This window comes from Vitis vinifera, chromosome 8 (assembly GCF_030704535.1).
Source record: "Vitis vinifera cultivar Pinot Noir 40024 chromosome 8, ASM3070453v1".
Lineage (NCBI taxonomy): Eukaryota > Viridiplantae > Streptophyta > Magnoliopsida > Vitales > Vitaceae > Vitis > Vitis vinifera.
In genome coordinates, this window is record NC_081812.1 from 19,404,610 (window position 1) to 19,424,369 (window position 19,760).

General features: G+C 38.6%; 3 protein-coding genes across 8 annotated transcripts in view; 2 read left to right on the forward strand and 1 right to left on the reverse strand.

Moving 5' to 3' along the window:
• The first annotated feature begins 1,547 nt into the window (after positions 1–1,547).
• On the forward strand, positions 1,548–6,578 carry LOC100252769 (beta-galactosidase 15). Its single transcript, XM_002283991.3, has 18 exons — positions 1,548–1,724; positions 1,817–1,912; positions 1,985–2,097; positions 3,180–3,246; positions 3,337–3,429; positions 3,522–3,665; positions 3,743–3,831; positions 3,926–4,031; positions 4,127–4,214; positions 4,331–4,449; positions 4,526–4,687; positions 4,767–4,954; positions 5,034–5,137; positions 5,231–5,340; positions 5,443–5,670; positions 5,764–5,975; positions 6,067–6,364; positions 6,471–6,578. The coding sequence occupies exons 1-18, from the start codon at positions 1,548–1,550 to the stop codon at positions 6,576–6,578; spliced, it is 2,502 nt and encodes an 833-aa protein (XP_002284027.3).
• Positions 6,579–6,710: 132 nt separating this feature from the next.
• LOC100266541 (pentatricopeptide repeat-containing protein At5g03800) lies at positions 6,711–9,554 on the reverse strand. The gene has a single exon (XM_002277887.4). The coding sequence runs from the start codon at positions 9,506–9,508 to the stop codon at positions 6,860–6,862; it is 2,649 nt and encodes an 882-aa protein (XP_002277923.1). The 5' UTR covers positions 9,509–9,554; the 3' UTR covers positions 6,711–6,859.
• A 1,158-nt stretch (positions 9,555–10,712) lies between these two features.
• LOC100247661 (E3 ubiquitin-protein ligase UPL7) overlaps positions 10,713–19,760 on the forward strand; it is a 31,095-nt gene continuing 22,047 nt past the window's right edge. For 4 of the 6 annotated variants that reach the window (XR_786481.3, XM_002284013.4, XM_010655713.3 and 1 more), the window contains exons 1-3: positions 10,713–11,007; positions 11,343–11,465; positions 12,482–12,722. Coding sequence is in view for 5 of the 6 variants with exons in the window: in XM_002284013.4 (XP_002284049.1) it covers positions 10,984–11,007; positions 11,343–11,465; positions 12,482–12,722 (388 nt within the window). In the remaining variant the exon portion in view is untranslated. Of the gene's footprint in view, positions 11,008–11,342; positions 11,466–12,252; positions 12,294–12,442; positions 12,723–19,760 lie in introns of those variants that run through there. The other 2 variants (XM_019221583.2, XM_010655716.3) reach the window with 2 other exon arrangements.

A 19,760-nucleotide genomic window follows, 5' to 3' on the forward strand; every position in this document is an offset into this window, starting at 1 on the left:
TAGGGTGGCGAAGTAATCACGACCCTTTTGGTGTGAGGTGATGGCTGTCAGAAGGGTATTCAGGCGACGGTTGTCACCCCAATTTATGATTTGCAAAACCGGGAATGTGAGAAGATTTGGGAGTGTCTTGTCAAGTGTATCTTGTATTGAAGATGAGTGATAGTTCAAGAGACTTAGTCGACAACATTGTCGAAGTTTGCTTCTTGATTGTGGGCAGAAATGGATCCAGTAAATCGCGAGTATCTGACGAATCAAGTTGTTCGGAGAATCTAAATCGTCGGCCGCGGATCCGGACATGTCTGACCGGGGAAGTTGAATCGCACTTCTCTTCCGTCCAGGAGCAGGCGCCAGCTGTGAAATATCATGAGAAGGTGGAACGTCAGCCGTACAGAATTCCCCCCGAGTGGAATGAGCGATGCCACGTGCCGCAAGGGGAGCCGTCTGCGTGGCCAAGGGAGAGGGAGCCACATGACACTTTTTTAGGGACGATCCCACAACTTGCACCTCTCGTAAGCTCATTTTCCTACCATTATTATTAGAGAATTAAACTTGGGCAAGTGACATTCTGCGGTAACCGGAATCCGAAGGTGTAGGCAAATGTCGTGGGACATCATACATTGGAAATCCAACACCTACCGTGGCGTGGACGCCCATCCTTGCCCATAAGCAAGGGCAAAGATTCTCTGTTTACTTCATTAAAATTGTAGCTAGGGTGAAAATCAAAGGAGCTGTCAATGTTAGCGATTGCCTTCGACTTCCGTATCTTCGATGCCATGCACTCAAAAGAAAAGTAAATGAACTTCCAAATAATTTTCCTATATTTGCTTTTATAAAATTTGTTGTATTTTTTCCTTTTAGAATTTTATGATGTATTTTTTTTTTATAAATATTTCCTGATTATTTCTTTAATTATGTAACATATTTTTATAACTATCAGTATGGTATAAACAAAAAACTAATCTCAATAAATCAATATGGGAGATTATAGGATTAGAGTGATCTTATAAGGTAATTCATTCTTCCCATTTTAAGAGGTCATCATGCTCCACAGCAAGGTGAAAGATTTTTCGCATTTTGAGTAATTTCACGTATGGTATGTTTAACATTTAGTAATTTAGGATAAGATTAAATTTTTTTAAACATTAGCAATTTTATGTAATATATTCCTAGAATATGGAGGAGAAAATGGTAACAATTATCATATTTCAAGAAACAAATTATATGTGATCAAATTTTATTATGATTCAAGGATTCCACGTACTTTTCATTATGTTCTTCTTATCTTATTGCAACATCTACTAAAATTGTTTAAAATAAAAGATAAAAGTAATTATTGCATGCCCCGTGATATAATTTATACATTTGGTAATAATTTGAGAAACATTTTTATGATCATCGTCAAACACACTCTAATATAGTATAAAGAAATTCATCATTTTATCTTCTTAGTGATTGACACACTCCTTGTCGATCCATTTTCGCCTCAACTTCTCCATATAAATAGGCTGCTAACTCCTATACTAGTTCACTTCTTTTGAGCTCTTTTCATGGTGGCGACGATGGGCTCCTCGTCTAGTTTTCTGGTTTTGAGTTTGTTTGTATTGTCTTTTTGCTTGACCTGTAATGCTGATCAAATCACATCCGACGCAAGAGGCATCATGATCAACGGAGAAAGGAAAATTCTCATCTCCGGGTCCGTTCATTATCCCCGTAGTACTCCTGAGGTGCAAGTTTTGAACAGTTATACCATATTTTCAAACACATGTTGTTTATTTTACTCTATGTCGAGAATAATAGGTTTGCTTAATGATTTCAGATGTGGCCAGATTTGATCCAGAAGTCCAAGGATGGAGGGCTCAACACAATTGACACCTATGTTTTCTGGGATCTGCATGAGCCTCAACGCCGTCAGGTTGCTTTTTCTTTCTGGATATTCCTTTCTTTTTATCTAAATAATGTCTAACGATTTTTCTTTCACTATCAGTATGACTTTACAGGCAATAAAGACCTGGTGAGGTTTATTAAAGCCATCCAAGCTCAAGGGCTTTACGCAGTTCTTCGAATTGGACCATACGTTTGTGCAGAATGGACTTATGGGTAATTGTCTTGATTTTTAATTTATTATTTTACATAATATTATATTTTATGGGGAAAAATAAGATCTGATTCAATAATATGAAAATATATGGTAAAAATAACCCTAAATATTTTAAATTAATATTATTTTATCTATTTAAAAATAATTTGAAATATATGTACTTTTTAAATTAATCATCTCATTATTCTCAAAAATGTCATTTTAGTCGTCATTTCATTTTAATTGATAACTAGACTTTTTCATATAAATATTTCCTTTCGTTTTAGATATGTTATTATTATTTTATTATTTTATCATTTGAGCTTTTTTTTCTCTAAAAATAAATACCTAGTATTCTTATTTTAGTTTCTTGAAATATTGTGCCAAAAAAAAAATCTATTTAAATATGATTAATATTTTTTTATTTTCTATAATTTTAAGTGAAAATATTGTCCAACAAATATGATTAAATCATAATTACTAATTCAAAAAGTAATAAGGTTGTTTATTAAATAATAAATAATAAATTTAATAATATATAATTATTTTAATTATAATTAACTTATTTAATTTAAAATATTTATTTATTTATTTATTTTTATACTATATATATTAAAGTACAACCATATTTCAAAATATTTTATATCATAAATTTTATTCGCTATTATATTAAGCAATTATTAATATTATATAATAAATATAAATTTATCATTAATTTATTTATCATCAAAAATATTAATTTATTAATACTATAATAAACTTTTTTTTTCAAATTCTTACTTTATAATATTTCTAGAAAAAAAAATTCTCAAATAATAAAATAATAATAATAATAATAATAAAATATCTAAAAAAAAAGAAATATGTACATAAAGGAGTTTAGATTTGGATGACACCCCAAATAAAGGGGTATTTTTAGGAATAATTAAATGACTCATTAAAAAAGACATGTATTTCAAATTATTTTTAAGTATATAAAAATAATACTAATTTAAAATATTTGAGATTTTTTTTTTTTTTTAATATTTTCGTATCAATGAATCAAATATCACTTTTTCTTATTTTATAAATTAAAAATGATTGTTAATATCATTTATGGCAGGGGCTTTCCGGTGTGGCTGCATAACCAGCCAAGCATCCAGTTAAGGACAAACAATACTGTCTACATGGTAACTAATCTTATAATTATAATTAATTATTAAATGAATTAATTTTTTATCCTCAATAATTTCGCTTGTTTATGCTGCATCCAAAATTAGAGCGAAATGCAAACCTTCACAACCATGATAGTGGACATGATGAAGAAAGAGCAGCTCTTTGCCTCACAAGGAGGTCCCATAATCATCTCTCAGGTTGAAATTTCAGGATTACTTGTCTTCATATTTGATTGATTTAATTCTAAATTATTATAATTATTGATAAAATTAATTCTTTGTTGCTAAAGATCGAGAATGAATATGGAAATGTGATGCGGGCATACCATGACGCTGGAGTACAATACATCAATTGGTGTGCACAAATGGCCGCTGCTTTAGATACCGGCGTGCCATGGATCATGTGCCAACAAGACAACGCCCCACAGCCAATGGTCTATAATTTATGGTTATTATGATATTTATTCATATTTTAACATCACTAATCCTGCTTATATGTTTATGAAAACAGATTAACACGTGTAATGGCTATTACTGCGATCAATTCACCCCTAATAATCCCAACAGTCCTAAGATGTGGACTGAGAACTGGAGTGGCTGGTGGGTTATAATTTATTTATTTATTTATTTTATTTCCATTTAACCCTTCATTTTTTATAATATTGAAAAATAATTTTCATATAAATTAAATTAGGTACAAGAACTGGGGTGGCTCAGACCCACATAGAACTGCAGAGGATCTAGCCTTCTCCGTTGCTCGCTTTTACCAATTGGGTGGCACTTTCCAAAACTACTATATGGTTAGTACTATATTGAAATTTATCAAATTATTCATATGTAATAAAGTTTTTTTCTTTTTCTTTTTTTCATATTAATTCGACTTCCATGCTTGCAGTACCACGGTGGTACCAATTTCGGTCGCACAGCAGGCGGTCCATACATCACCACATCTTATGATTATGATGCACCATTGAATGAATATGGTATATTTTTATTCTAATTTCTGAAAAGAGAGAGAGAGAGAGAGAGAGAGAGAGAGAGAGAGAGAATTTCCTGCATTATTAGAAACTAATTTAACATGATGTACTGTCCTTTATAGGTAATAAGAATCAACCCAAGTGGGGACATCTCAGGGATCTCCATCTCCTCCTCTTGTCAATGGAGAAGGCTCTTACCTACGGTGATGTCAAAAATGTTGATTATGAGACCCTGACTTCGGTACGTATTTTCTTCGTTTTATACTTCAAATTGAAATTCAAACATGAAAAATAATATAACGTTGTTGTAATTTTAGGCAACGATCTACAGTTATCAAGGGAAATCGAGTTGTTTCTTCGGAAATTCAAATGCGGATAGGGATGTGACAATCAACTATGGAGGAGTTAATTACACTATTCCTGCATGGTCCGTTAGCATACTTCCTGATTGCTCCAACGAAGTTTATAACACCGCCAAGGTAAGAAGCAATTCCATAATATTTTGTGACTGCCTTTGCGTTTGTAGTGTGGAAGTAATATGAACTGTTGTTTTTATAGGTTAACAGTCAGTACTCCACGTTTGTAAAGAAGGGCAGTGAGGCTGAGAACGAGCCAAATTCCTTGCAATGGACTTGGAGAGGTGAGACCATTCAGTACATTACACCGGGGAGGTTCACTGCTTCAGAGCTCTTGGATCAAAAGACAGTGGCAGAAGATACGAGTGATTATTTGTATTACATGACCACGTATTAATGCTTCTTTCACCTCCTTGCTTTTCTATTATCTTATGTTATTTTCTACTGATCTTGGTCTCTTTTTTTTCAGTGTGGACATAAGTAATGATGATCCCATTTGGGGCAAGGACTTGACTCTAAGCGTAAACACTAGCGGCCACATACTTCATGCTTTTGTGAATGGAGAGCATATAGGTAATTTCGGTTATGGTTTCGTCGTGAGTTCTGAAGTTGATTATTATCCACTTCTTCATGCGTCTTCTTCACTGCACTGCGCTTTAATTTCAGGATACCAATATGCATTACTTGGACAGTTTGAATTCCAGTTCCGGCGAAGTGTTACACTGCAGCTTGGGAAGAATGAAATAACTTTGCTTAGTGCCACTGTTGGATTGACTGTAAGCGTATATACTTTTAATTTAAGTTCAATTCTCAGAAAGATTTTGGCAGTTTTTGCATTCAAATTTAAATTTGTTGGTCTTGTGTTGGCTTGGGACTAGAATTATGGGCCCGACTTCGACATGGTGAATCAGGGAATCCATGGTCCAGTTCAAATAATTGCCAGCAACGGCAGTGCAGATATTATCAAGGACTTGTCTAATAATAACCAGTGGGCGTACAAGGCTGGGTTGAATGGTGAGGACAAGAAAATCTTCCTCGGGCGTGCACGCTATAACCAGTGGAAATCTGATAATCTTCCAGTAAACAGGTCGTTTGTTTGGTACAAGGTATAATCTTTTGCATTAGCTGTTCCTATACATTCCGACTCACCATATGAAGAGTAGACGAGAAACTTAAAATGTGAATGCATATATGTTTAGGCTACTTTCGATGCTCCCCCCGGAGAGGACCCAGTTGTGGTGGACTTAATGGGTTTGGGCAAGGGAGAGGCTTGGGTGAATGGCCACAGCCTTGGCCGGTACTGGCCATCTTATATCGCCCGTGGAGAAGGGTGCAGTCCTGAATGCGACTATAGAGGACCATACAAGGCCGAAAAATGCAATACTAACTGTGGGAATCCTTCTCAAAGATGGTAAACATATGTTCTGACCATATGTTAGAGGTTTTCTTGAATTTGAATTGTACAATTTTTCTTATTTTATCCTTTTGAGAAATCTTTTTAGGTACCATGTGCCTCGGTCTTTCCTAGCGAGTACAGATAACAGGTTGGTTTTGTTTGAGGAGTTTGGAGGCAACCCATCATCGGTGACCTTCCAAACTGTGACTGTTGGGAACGCTTGTGCCAATGCACGTGAAGGGTACACCTTGGAATTGTCATGCCAAGGGAGAGCTATCTCCGGCATCAAATTTGCTAGCTTTGGTGATCCTCAAGGCACTTGTGGAAAGCCATTCGCCACAGGCAGTCAAGTCTTTGAGAAGGGCACCTGCGAGGCTGCTGACTCATTATCCATCATCCAAAAGGTAATGAATCAATACCCTTTTCTAATATCTTATCGCATGATGAGCTTTAGGCTTTCAGCTGAGTTTCTTTGCTTTGGTCTTTTATTATTTGCTTTGTGGATGGCAGTTATGTGTTGGCAAATACAGTTGTTCCATTGATGTCTCGGAACAGATTCTTGGGCCTGCTGGTTGTACCGCGGACACAAAGAGGCTGGCGGTTGAAGCGATCTGTTAGGACACAAAGGAAGTCGATAGGATTCTATTAGTCAACATTCTAACCACATAACCCAAAATCAATCTTCATAGGAATTAATATTGTTGTCAATAATGATCACATCCTAGGCAAACATTATGTTTTCACCGGAAATGAAAATAATTTATTCTCTTTTCAGAATTACAAATATAAATACATTTATGGTACAGTGGCTTAGACATTCTAAATCAGCCAAAAAATTGAGGGAAAAAAAATGAAAATTACAATGTTCCAGAACATTCAAGTTGATTGTATCCCATGCATCACCAGTAATCTTTGCATGAGCATTGACCATTCAAGAAACAATGATGGCCTGAAGCATCCCTCAGAAAAATTTCTCTCCCAGTAACAATTGAAACATACTTCAAGAAAGTATGACAGTCACCGCACAAAAGAATGTTCTTCACAATCCGAATGGGTCTTCCGGGCCTGGTCATCAGAAGCCCATACGTCGCAGCTATTTTTGCACTGTGATAGAACAAAAAATCCTTCTTCTGATGTTCTTCTACTTCATGAAGAACAAAACTCGTGTCGGGCACATATCCAGCCTTTAGGCATTCCATAATTAGTAACTCCAGTCCACTGTGTATGTCTTTGGCTTGGGGATGGGATTTATCCCTAGCATAAAATGAATGAACCTTGTTTTCATGAATAATCCAACTTCGGCCTGGATGTTTCCGAAACCCCTTCACTCTCATCTCCTCTCTAACCATATCAGAGCAATGCCATCTCCCATATGCAGAGTACAGGTTTGATACAAGTATGTAAGTAGACGGATCCAATGGCTTCATAGCAAGTAGATGCTTTGCAGCTCGTTTTCCAATGGTTGTATTAGAATGAATTCTACAAGCATCAAGCAGAGCTCGCCAAACTGAAGCCTCTGGCTCAATAGGCATCTTATTGATCATTTCCTCCGCTTCCTCTAGGAGACCCCAATAACCCAAAACACCAACCAAGGAGGTATAATGTTCTACAGTGGGATCAATATGATATATGGTTTTCATGGAGAGAAACAATCTTCGACAATTATCAACTAAATTTGAGTTAGTATGTCTGTAAGCTGAAATTATCAACACAAAGGTAACTGTATCTGGCTTTATACCTGCCTTCTCCATCTTAGACCAGACAGACAAAGCCTCGTCCCCCTGCCTATGAAGAAGATGTCCAGCAATTAAACCATTCCAAGAAACTATATCATGTGCAGGCATAACATTGAAAACCTTAATTGCATCATCCATGTTACTGCACTTAGAGTACATGGTAATTATGGAATTCCCCACCCCTAAATCAGATAAAAATCCAGATTTAAGAGCATGACAGTGGATTTGCTTCCCCATCTCATGAAACGCTAGAGTTCCACAGACACCAAGTACAGCAGTTGATGCAACTTTGTCAACAACCATTGCTCCCTCTAATTGGCTCTGGCAAAAAAGAGATATTGCCTCTTCTGGCTGCGCATTTCGTGCATAACCACATATCATTGAAGTCCAAATAATTGAACCACTCTGACTGAAAGACCCTTGAGAGAACATCTTTTGAGCATCAGCCATCCTTCCACACCTTGTGCACATATCAAGCAATGCAGCTTCAATACAAGCATTTGACCCAAAACCAAACTTCAAGATAAACCCATGAATTTGCTTGCTAATTTTCGCCTCCATAAGCAACCCACAAGCATTAAGAACACCAGTCAAAGTGAAATCTGTTAATTCCACACCCTCCTCCACCATTCTGCAAAAAAAAGCCAGAGCCTTCGATCCTTCTCCATTTTGACAAAATCCAGACAAAATAGCATTATAAGAAATAGAATTCCTCGCAGGCATCTTATCAAAGACCTCCAAAGCCAAATCTGTAAGCCCAAATTCCATGTAAGCTGTAATCATCTCTGTCCAAGTAATGACATCTCTTACACGCATCTTCTCGAACAAAGCCACCACATGTTTTATGCTCCCACATTTTGTGTAAAACCTAATTAGAGCATTGATCACACTTATGTTGGACTCAAACCCAATTTTGATAACATGGGCATGGATTTCCCGCCCTACCATCGAAGCTAACCCTCTGGCTGCCACCAGAATGGTTGAAAGTGTAAAATGGTCAATTCTAAATCCATCAATTCTCCGCATATCACGAAACAATTCAAATGCTCTCTCATACATCATCTCCTTCACCACACTCGAAATCACAGTATTCCATGACGCAATATCTCTGTGAGGCATTTCATCGAATAACTGAAGCACACTGTCCAAATACCCACACTTACCGTACAAACCCATCAGTGCGTTGGAAACAAAAGTGTAATTCAAAAAGCCCATTTTAATCACAATAGCATGAAGTTGACAACCCAATTCTAAATCCAACAGCCGAATGCATACTGTTAATATCGCCACAAAACTAAATTCATTAAGCTCAATACCTGAACTTCTCATCCTAAAAAAAATCTCCATAGCTTGGCGTTCTCGATTAGACTTGGCGAAACCCGAAATCATGGCAGTATAAGACACCACATTCGGGCACGAAAGTCCCACAAAAACCTTGTAGGCATTAGGAACCATACCCAGTTTGAGATAAGCCACGATGAGAGCATTGGCCAAATGAATGTCTTCTGCAAGCTTGAAAATTGAAGCGTGGACAGCCTTGATGAGCTCAACATCATCGTACCGAACCGATAAGTCTAGCAAATAGTAGTGGTCGTTGACGGTGTCATTAGAAACTGAAGGAAAATTGGACAGAAGAGCCGGTTGGTTGGAAAGAGGAGGGTGTGATGTTAGAAGGGCATAGGGTTTGGATCTAGAGGAAGAAAAGGAGGTTTTAGAGAGAGAAAGAGAATACAGCGACTGTGATGGTAAAGTAGGCCTTGAGAGGCAGAAAGGAAATGGGGTTTGGGGAAAATAAACAGAGAGAAGAGCCATGTTGGAAAGGCGCCAAACATAACCTCCTGCCCCTACTGGTTTACTGTCATCCATGCACTTGATCGATTTTAAGGTTTGTCGCCAAGAAAATCAAATTAAAACAAAAAAGTTAAAATTTTAAATAGGACAAATTTAATATTTTTATTAAATATTTTCAAGAGAATTACTGATTTTAGAAAATATTTTTTATTTAAAATTTTTTTTTTAAATTAAAAGCTTATTTAATAGTGAAAATAAAAAACACTTCTAATATTTTTATCACTTAAAAATTTTCATATTTCAAACTATTATAAATATTATAAATACTTTCTAAAATCACTATTAAATACACTTTGAAAATGGGCTTAACAACGATTTTATGAAACATTTATAATATTTCTAATATTTTGAAATTTTTTCATATTTAAAGTATTATAAAGATTAAAAAATTTCATAAAATCAGTATTAAATTAATTCAAAGTATTTAATAAAATTTATAAAATGCTTTTAAAATATTGAAAAATCACTTGTAATATTTAAAAACTACTTAGAGTATATTTGACAATGATTATGTGAAGTATTTTTAGAGTGTATTTGAGAGTGATTTCAAAAAACGTTTCTAGTTCTTTTAATACTTGAATAATAAAAAATTTCAAATGTTAAAAAGATTAGAAACACTTATTATAATCACTATCAAATTAGCTCTTAGTTTTTTTAACACTTTAGAATTTTTATCTTTCAAATATTATAAATATTGTAAAACACTTCTCAAAATCATTATCAAACGTGAATCTTATATTATTTTATGAAAAATTATAAAATATTTTTAAATAAAGCATTTCTAATAAAAATAATTCGAATAAAAATACTGTCAAACCACACTTTTATTTGTCAAATGTTTTTTTTTTAAATATTGGGGACAATTTTTCAAAATTTTAAATGCATTTTAAAAATTTTGACCAACACCTTATTTTTATTCTAAAATACTTTTGGATTAAAAAAGCAATCAAAGAAAACACTTAAATAACATCAAAAGTTTTGAAATTTAAATATGCAGATTACATTATTTTTCAATTATTTAGTGTTTATGAAAAGTTATAATTAAGATAATATATAAAAATATTTTATTAATTAAAATTTATAAATTTATTTTATTTTTTCTCTTTATATTTTTTTCTAATATTTTTCTTTAAATTTTTCAGACAGCGGACAAGCAATCTGAATTCTAGTTTCAAAATAAAGAAAGCCGGAACAGGATCAAACGGGTGACCTATATAAACTAGACAGTCTAGACGTGACCGCCTACGTGATGGTCGAAGTCGGCAGAGACCCAATCCAAACCCTAGAGCCCATACTTTTAGTAGATCTGTGATTGGTTCGGCCCAATTGCAGATATGGGTGTCTGGATGAGAGTGGCAGTCTCTATATGGAAAGTCCACACTCCAGACAAACAGAGAGCGTAGTGTTTGGGTCTTGGACGATCCTCCTCTTCTTCCATGGATGACCATCGCAAGCACCAGGTTTTCTTTTTGTCTCTTAATTATTTTTGTTTCATTGACCGATCGTTTGGTTTCTCCTGAATTTATAGGAAGACCAATGAACTTCATTTTATAGAAAAAAGAAAAGAAAAGAATCAAGAAAGAATCCTCCGAACTAATACTATAACTGGCTTTTGCTTACTTTGGATTGAGATTTACTTTTTCAGAACTAGGAGAACAGCGGGAATTGTTAGATCGTGATGGCTAATTTTTTAATGATTTAGTTTTCTTTTCATTCGTTTTCTTTGGAAACGGAGGGCTCCTTTTTATGATCCAAGATTCGTTTCTGTTTATTTTGATTTTGTTGGATCGATCAGGTCTCGTTGAGGGGAGCTAGCGCCAAAGAAATTACCAGGGATGCCCTTTTGGAGAAGGTTTCTCAAGAAAGAGAGCTCCGCAATTATGTGAGGCGGGCCACGGCTGCCGCAATCTTCATCCAGGTTTATTTCTTTAATTCCATCAATTGGTTGTTTATGTTACATCGAATGCAAATCTCGTCATTGGATGGGCAATTTATTGGCTCTTCATAGTTTGTTGATATTGTTTAATTTTGTTCTGTCGCATGCCCTATTCCTTTTCAATTATTTTTGAGGAAGAAAAATGATTTATTAATGGTCACCAATAGGAAAAAAAAGAGGAAAATTACCATCCCTAATTTGATCTATTAAGTTCATTGATGAGTGAAATCATGCTGGTAATTGTTTTGCATCATTAATATATAGAATAGGATGGAGAAAAATAATTGACTGGATTTAGATGGCCTCAAATTGAAAGATGGAGGAAGTATTTGCTTTGTTTTTTTCTCAATAGACACAAGGACGGATAAATAGCATTTAAAATGAATTAGACAGTTTCATGGACAAAAATTTGGGAGCTATTTACAATATTCAGGAATTTAGGGAAGAATTTAGCAACAGATTGTATGGGGCACCCTGTTTTTAATATGCTTCTTGAGAAACACTGGGTATAATTTGAGGGTTTTGTCACAGAACTAATGGTCAATCAGATTTATACCTAGCAAAGTACATCATGGATCATGCTTTGGTTTTGCCCTTTTTTCGTAGCTGCTTTTAATGCAAATTTTATCTGCCTATAAAAAAAATAATAAAAAAAAAAAAGAAAAAAAAAAGGAAAGGAAGTGCATTAGAGAAAGATTCTTAGCTAGTCCCACATAGATTCTATACTCTGATACCTCTTTTCCCTTTGTTGTTTATGATGTTTGGGCAGGTTGGCTTTGGGGGATTACCCTTTGCTACGATGGGGCACTGGTTGAGTTTGTCGTTTTGTAGATTAATATATCCATTTTCTAGTTGTGCTGCATGTTCCATAGAATTTATTTTTATCAGTTATCAATTCTATCAATGTTTCATGTTAATGGAAATCATGTGGCAATACTCTGAATGATGTTTTGCTTTAGTGAAAGATGGGAAACAAACTTGTTTCTTAATGCTTCCAGAGAGTCTGGAGACGCTACAATGTGATAAAGATGGTAGCTGTGCAACTTCAAGAAGAATGGGAAACATTGGTGAATCATCATGCTGTGTTGATGACCAGAACATGGATTTCCAGTAGTTTCTTGAGACCTTTTCTTTTCTTTATTACATATCTGTCAATTCGACATCAGAGGATTCGTACCAGGGATGTAGACTGCATTCGGCATTGCTTCAAAACTCTATTGGAAAGCATAAACTCAACTGGTACACCATTTTTCTACCTTATAATACTTGGTTTTTTACTTCATATCTCAGTTCATGTGTCATTTATATATCCTATCTACAAGTGATTTGACCTAAATTTGTCCGTATGCTTCCCTGTCAGTCTGTTTCTTCATTATTTTTCTTTGCATATAATTCAATTGATTTGATAATTCCAATTGCATCTGGATGAGGATGTTCATAATTCTTGGGCTTTGGGCATGTCTCATGTGTCTACCAATTGTCAGAAAAAGCTTGTTCATGTGTTGTGCACTCTTTCATCAATCTAGTCCAAGCCTTGGTAGTCTGATGGATTTTGAGGCTGTTATAGGTTAAACTTTAAGAGGTCACCTCAATAGTTCTGTCTCAGGTGGTAATCAAGCCAATTGCGACATATCCTTTTGGTTTTTTGACCACTCTGGAGGCACAATGCTCATAGTTACATATCAGTTTGTTGTACCCACTAAGGTGGTCAAAATGTAACCCAGGTTTTACAAGTATAATAGTCTTCTCCCCTTCCTTGGCATGAACCTATACTTAAGTCTACTAGGGTTTATCAACCTCATAAAGAGCATTAGCCTCTAAGCTCAAGGGGATTCATTTTTTTTGGAATGAAACCTTCTGTTTAGTATAATGTCTTTATTCCTCAGTCACTCATTTCATATCTTTGTTAGTTCTTGTAATGTCTTCAGACTCAAAACTGAACCCAATATAATTTCTTATGAATAAAGTATCAACAACGATTTACCCAAACCTGATTCATTTTCATGGGGTCAGCCTAGACCCCATTTCCCTAAGTCAGTTATTGAAAAATTAAAAACAAATATGTCAATAGCATTCAAAATATCAAGATAAGTCTCCTTTCAAATTCTTCATCCATTTAATTACCTTTCATGTATAGTTTTTTGTGTGTTAATAGCAATTGGCATTCCCTGAACCCCCCACTCCACCCTTAACTCACAAGTTTGTGAAAACTCCACATCTTTCAGTAAGTGTGGAAACTTTTATATGCATCTTCTCTTATTGAAAAGAAAAAAAAAACAAAAAAGGGAAACTTTATGTCTGCATCCATACTCTTACCCTAGAGAAAGAAATTTGCAACCACTTAATCATTCCCATCCATCACAAGTGTGACTCCTTATATGTTAATTGGATTGTCATGGGCCTAAGGGCCCTGTGCCATGACTATTATAGACCTCTGACTGCTTGGGCTTGGCTCAAAAAACCAGAAGAACACAAATTATATTAGTCTTATACAATTATATTAAGTTTTGTGATGTGATAGATTCTTGCACAAAAAAGTAGACTTGGTTCTTGAAAGATTTTGAGATTTGAAGATTAGAATAGAGCAATAGGGAAGTCATATTCTGTTTCAAAAAAATTTAATAACATGAGTGAGAGAGAGAGTGAGAGAACGAGGGCGGCCGAGAGCGAGGAAGAGAGTGAACCCGCCGGCGGCGAGAATGTTTCTCGCGCGGAGAATAGGAGGAAAAGGAAGACGAGGAGCTTTGGGGTGGAGTCCAAGTCCTTCGTGCTGGAAATGGAGGGGAGGAGAGGAAAAACCCTAATAACCATCACGGAAAGCAAGAAAGGGGTATCGTCTTGGGTGCGCATGGGGATGTTCAGCGTCGGATTGTTCATGGAAGGCCTTCATCAGTGCATTGAAGATGTGAATGAAGGCAGATGGGAAAAGGGTTGGAAGGAAAAGGGGAGGAACTTTTCTCTGGTGCGCATTACGAACAGGGGGGGTTGTTTTTTGCGGTTGGGGGTTATTGATTTGGAGTTGAAAAGTTATAGTATCTGTATTCCGAAGGGTAAAGGAGGCAAGGGGGGATGGTCGGCGATGGTGGAGGCTCTCTATCAGTTGGATAACAGTATTATTAATAAGGAAAAACAAGAAGAAATGAGGGTAAGGGGAAGGCAGAGCACGGAGATGACGAAAGGGAGGTCGTTTGCAGATGCGGTGAAGGGTGGGTGGAACAAGGAGTCCAAGATCATACGAGTGGAGGTGGCTCGGGAGGAACTAAGTAGAAATCTCAGTAGGCTAGAACATTGCTTGATCGGAAGCTGGAGCCCCAACAACACAACAGGGGAAACCTTGGAAACCTTAGGTGGGGAAATGGCCAAAGCTTGGGGTTTGAAAGGCAAGATGGGGATGGCGAGTATGGGAAAAGGACGTGTGCTGCTGGAATTCGAATTTGTGGAAGAAGCGAGACGGGTTAATCTATCAGGCATCAGGGCTGTGAGAGGTGTTCAAATGGGCTTGGAGTGCTGGGACCCAAACTCAGGCTGTTTGGAGGAAGGGGAGACAAGAAAGGAAGTGTGGGTGAGAATATTAGGGTTACCAATGTCGTTATGGGTTCCGTCGGTGCTGAAAAGGGTGGGAGATGCGTGTGGAGGGTTTCTCGACGTCGATCCTCAGACGGAGAGCTTGGAGGAGTTGCAGTGGGCCAGGGTCTTGGTCAGATCGGACGGCGTGACTTTCCCTGACACTCTAGAGCTAGGGTTTGAAGAGACGACATACTCTGTAACCCTATGGTGGGAGAGGATGCCGTCGATAAGGACGGAAGAGGGGAGAAAGCAAAGCCGGTGGAATCCATCAACGAGGGAGGTTGAAGGTGACGAAGCTTCACGCGCTGCTACGCGAGTGGAGCAGTTGGTGGGCGTGGAAACCGAGGCGCAGAGTCAGTCAGATGATGGGACTGACTGTCTGTCGCAGGACATGGGCCCCTCTGTAAAGAGAGCCCAGACGCGAGTGGGCTCGCCGCAGGGGCCTGGCTTGAAATCTGGGCCTACAGCTTCTGGGCTTCTTCGGGCCTATGGGCCCAAGTCACCTCCAGCTTCTGAAGCCCCAAAGGGGGATCAGTCTGGGCCGAGGCTTCCTAATAGGTTGGGGCGGGGTGCAGGCTATGGTATGGGCCAGGCTCATAAGGGGAAATCCAATTTAGCCCAGACCCACCTTTCAGATAATGGGCCTCTTTTAAAAACCCCTCCTTCTTGCTCCAACGGTCACTTTAAAGCTGATGACTTAGAGAAAGAGTTCACCAGATGCAGAGAGGAAGAAATGGGGAGAAGACAACAGCTGGACCCAATCAACCCGAGCGCTGAAAGAATGCTAGAAGAAGAAGCTGCGAGGTATGTCTCAGAGATAAATATGGGGGGTACCAGGGTTCAAGGGTCTTCCTCTTCTAATCTTCTTTGTTTCGGTCGGACTCCGGAGAGGGAGTATTACGACCATTCTGGGGGGAGAAGAGAGGGAATTCTGGTTGGAAGTGGGTCGCGAAGACCAAATACAGAAGATCATTCAGGAAGAAGGGATGGCTGTTGGGACATGGTTGAAATCAGCAGCGATGACCCTACGGGTAGGAATTTGGGGTGGACTACAGACCAATGGGCTAGTCAAGAGGGCAGAAAGGAGGACCGGCTCAATTGGGAGGAAAGTAGCCTGATTAAGTTCAGCCACTTTTTGGGTTTCTCTACGGAAGGTCTAGAGAAGGAAATTCTGAACTTCTTAGGAAAAATCAGGAAAAGAAGGGAGAAAATAATAGACAAAGGACTACTGGAGACTACAAGATTTGAAAGGGAACTTAAGAGATTGGAGTGCTCTGTTAATTATGAAGGGGACACTAGGAAGAAAGGCCCTCAACAGGGCAGAGGGATCCAAAGTTCAGTTGTCCAATGAATGTAAGACTTCTGAGTTGGAATGTGAGGGGCGTGAATGACAGGTCCAAGAGGAAAGTAATCAAGTCAGTTATCAGAAGCCAAAAGGTGGACCTGTTCTGTATTCAAGAAACAAAGATGCAAGTTATGTCTGAAGAGGTGGTGAGGAGTCTAGGGCCGGGGAGATATCTTGATTGGAAGGCTTTAAATGCTATGGGGACAGCAGGGGGTGTCTTGATTTGCTGGGACAAAAGATCTCTGGAATTGCTGGGGGTGGAAGAGGGCCAATTCTCCATTTCCTGTAGATTCAGGAATGTGGGAGATGGAGTAATCTGGGTGTTCACAGGGGTTTATGGTCCTTGTTCCAGAAAGGATAGGGAGTGTCTATGGGAGGAGTTCGGGGCAATTAGAGGACTGTGGGAGGACCCATGGTGTCTAGGAGGTGACTTTAATTCAACTCTATACCAAGCTGAAAGGAGTAGAAATGGGAGGATCACTTCAGCTATGAGGAGGTTTGCCCAGGTCATAGATGAGTTAGGGCTTATTGATATTCCCTTGCAAGGGGGATCCTTCACTTGGAGTGGGGGGCTCAATAACCAATCGTGGGCCAGGTTGGATAGATTCCTGGTGTCCCCCAATTGGATTGATCAGTACAGTAGGGCTACTCAAAGAAGATTGCCTCGCCCAATCTCGGATCATTTTCCGATTTTGCTTGAGGGAGGTGGCCTAAGGAGAGGTCCTTACCCCTTCAAATTTGAAAACATGTGGCTCAAAGCTGAGGGGTTCAAAGAGCTGATAGAGGGGTGGTGGCAAGGGATAGTGGTTAGAGGAAGGCCGAGCTACAGGTTAGCAGCTAAGATGAGGGGTCTGAAACACAATTTAAAGATCTGGAATAAGGAGGTTTTTGGAAGGTTAGAGAAAAACAAAGCTGAAGCCCTTCAGCAAGTGGAGCGATGGGACGTAGTGGAAGAAGAGAGGGCTCTATCAGAGGAAGAGTTAGGCCACAAAAAAACAGCTAAGGAGAATTATTCAAAATGGGTGTCGATGGAAGAAGTGCATTGGAGACAGCTATCAAGGGAAATATGGCTTAGGGAAGGGGATAGGAACACGGGATTCTTTCACCGTATGGCTAATGCCCACAGGAGAGTCAATAATCTGATCAAAATTAAGATCAATGGGGTGAGGCTTACAGAAGATCAAGATGTGAGGGAGGGAATAGTAAATGCTTATCAGCATCTTCTTTCGGAAAACTCGGATTGGAAGGCGGATATAGGGGGTCTTGTGCTGAAGCAGATCAGCCTATCAGAAGCGGATGCTCTTGAGCTCCCTTTCACTGAGGCCGAGATCTATGCTGCATTAATGGGGATGAATGGGGACAAGGCCCCGGGTCCGGATGGTTTCACTGTAGCATTTTGGCAAAATTGTTGGGAGATTGTCAAGGAGGATGTCTTGGATATGTTCAAAGAATTCTATGATCAGAATTCTTTCATCAAGAGCCTAAATCATACATTTCTGGTCTTGATTCCGAAGAAAGGGGGGGCAGAGGACTTGGGGGACTACAGGCCAATCAGTTTGCTTGGGGGTCTTTATAAATTATTGGCTAAGGTGCTGGCCAATAGGCTCAAAAAAATCATAGATAAGGTGATTTCTCCTGACCAGAACGCCTTCATAAAAGGGAGACAAATTCTTGACGGTTCCCTAATAGCAAATGAGATAATAGACTCTTGGCAAAAAAGGGGAGAGAAAGGCCTAATCTGTAAATTGGACATTGAGAAGGCGTTTGATAATATCAATTGGCAGTTTCTATTAAAGGTTTTGCATAAGATGGGCTTCGGATCAAAATGGATAGGATGGATGTGGAGCTGTATTTCTACCATCAAATATTCAATGCTGGTGAATGGAGTTCCAGCTGGTTTCTTTTCAAGTTCTAAAGGTCTTAGGCAAGGGGATCCCCTATCTCCCTACCTATTTATCATGGGAATGGAAGTCCTTAGTGCGTTAATATCGAGGGCCGTTGAAGGGGGGTTCATTTATGGCTGTAGGATATGGAAAGGAAGAGGGCAGCCCGTAAACATAACTCATCTCCTGTTTGCGGATGATACAATTGTCTTTTGTGAGGCAAAGAAAGAGTCCCTGTTGTACTTGAGCTGGATCCTATTATGGTTCGAGGCCGCCTCAGGTTTAAAAATTAACTTGGAGAAAAGCATGGTCATTCCGGTAGGGGAGGTGGAAGGGGCGCTTGATATGGCTGCGGAAATTGGGTGTAAGGTGGGACAGCTGCCCACTGTTTATTTGGGGCTGCCCCTTGGGGCGCCTAATAGGGCCTCCTCCGTTTGGGATGGGGTGGAGGAGAAAATGAGAAGGAAGCTTGCTCTTTGGAAGCGTCATTTTTTGTCCAAAGGAGGGAGAATTACTCTCATTAAGAGCACGCTGGCCAGCATTCCTTTGTATCAAATGTCACTTTTCCGCATGCCTAAATCAGTGGCAAGAAGACTAGAAAAGCTTCAAAGGAATTTTTTGTGGGGAGGAGCCAATGGAGGGAATAAGGCTCATCTAATCAAGTGGGAGGTTGTATGTACGGATAAAAAGAAGGGAGGGTTGGGGTTAAGAAAGTTAATTTGGTTAAACAAAGCTCTCCTTGGCAAATGGATTTGGAGGTTTGCGCGGGCTAAGGAGGAGCTGTGGAAAAAAGTGCTTGAGGCTAAGTATGGGAAAGAGGAGTTTGGGTGGAGAACAAAGAAGGCAAATGGGGTGTTTGGGGTTGGTGTGTGGAAGGAAATTCTGAAGGAGTCCACTTGGTGTTGGGATAACATGGTTTTCAAGGTGGGAAAAGGCAATAAAGTAAGGTTTTGGATTGATCCTTGGTGTGGAAACAACGTGCTGTCCGAAGCTTTCCCGGACCTCTTCTCCATGGCTGTCCAAAGAAACGCCACTGTGGAGGATTATTGGGATCAGAATCTGAGTCAAGGAGGGTGGAGCTTAAGACTATTGAGAGACTTCAATGATTGGGAATTGGGGTTGGTGGACAATATGTTAGTTGAGTTGAGGAACTATAGAGTATCTATGGAGGAAGATTCGGTTTTTTGGAGGGGAGGAGCGGACGGGCTGTTTAAAGTTAAGGAAGCTTATAGGGTGTTGATTAATGCTGATGAAGCGGCCTTCCCCCATAGCAATGTTTGGGTGGCCAAAGTTCCAACAAAAATTATTTTCTTTGCTTGGGAAGCTACTTGGGGGAAGGTTCTTACATTGGATAGATTGCAGAGAAGAGGATGGCACCTTCCTAATCGGTGCTTCTTGTGTGGATGTGAAGAGGAAACTATCAATCATATTCTTATTCATTGTACGGTGGCAAAAGGTTTATGGGATATTATTCTTGCATTG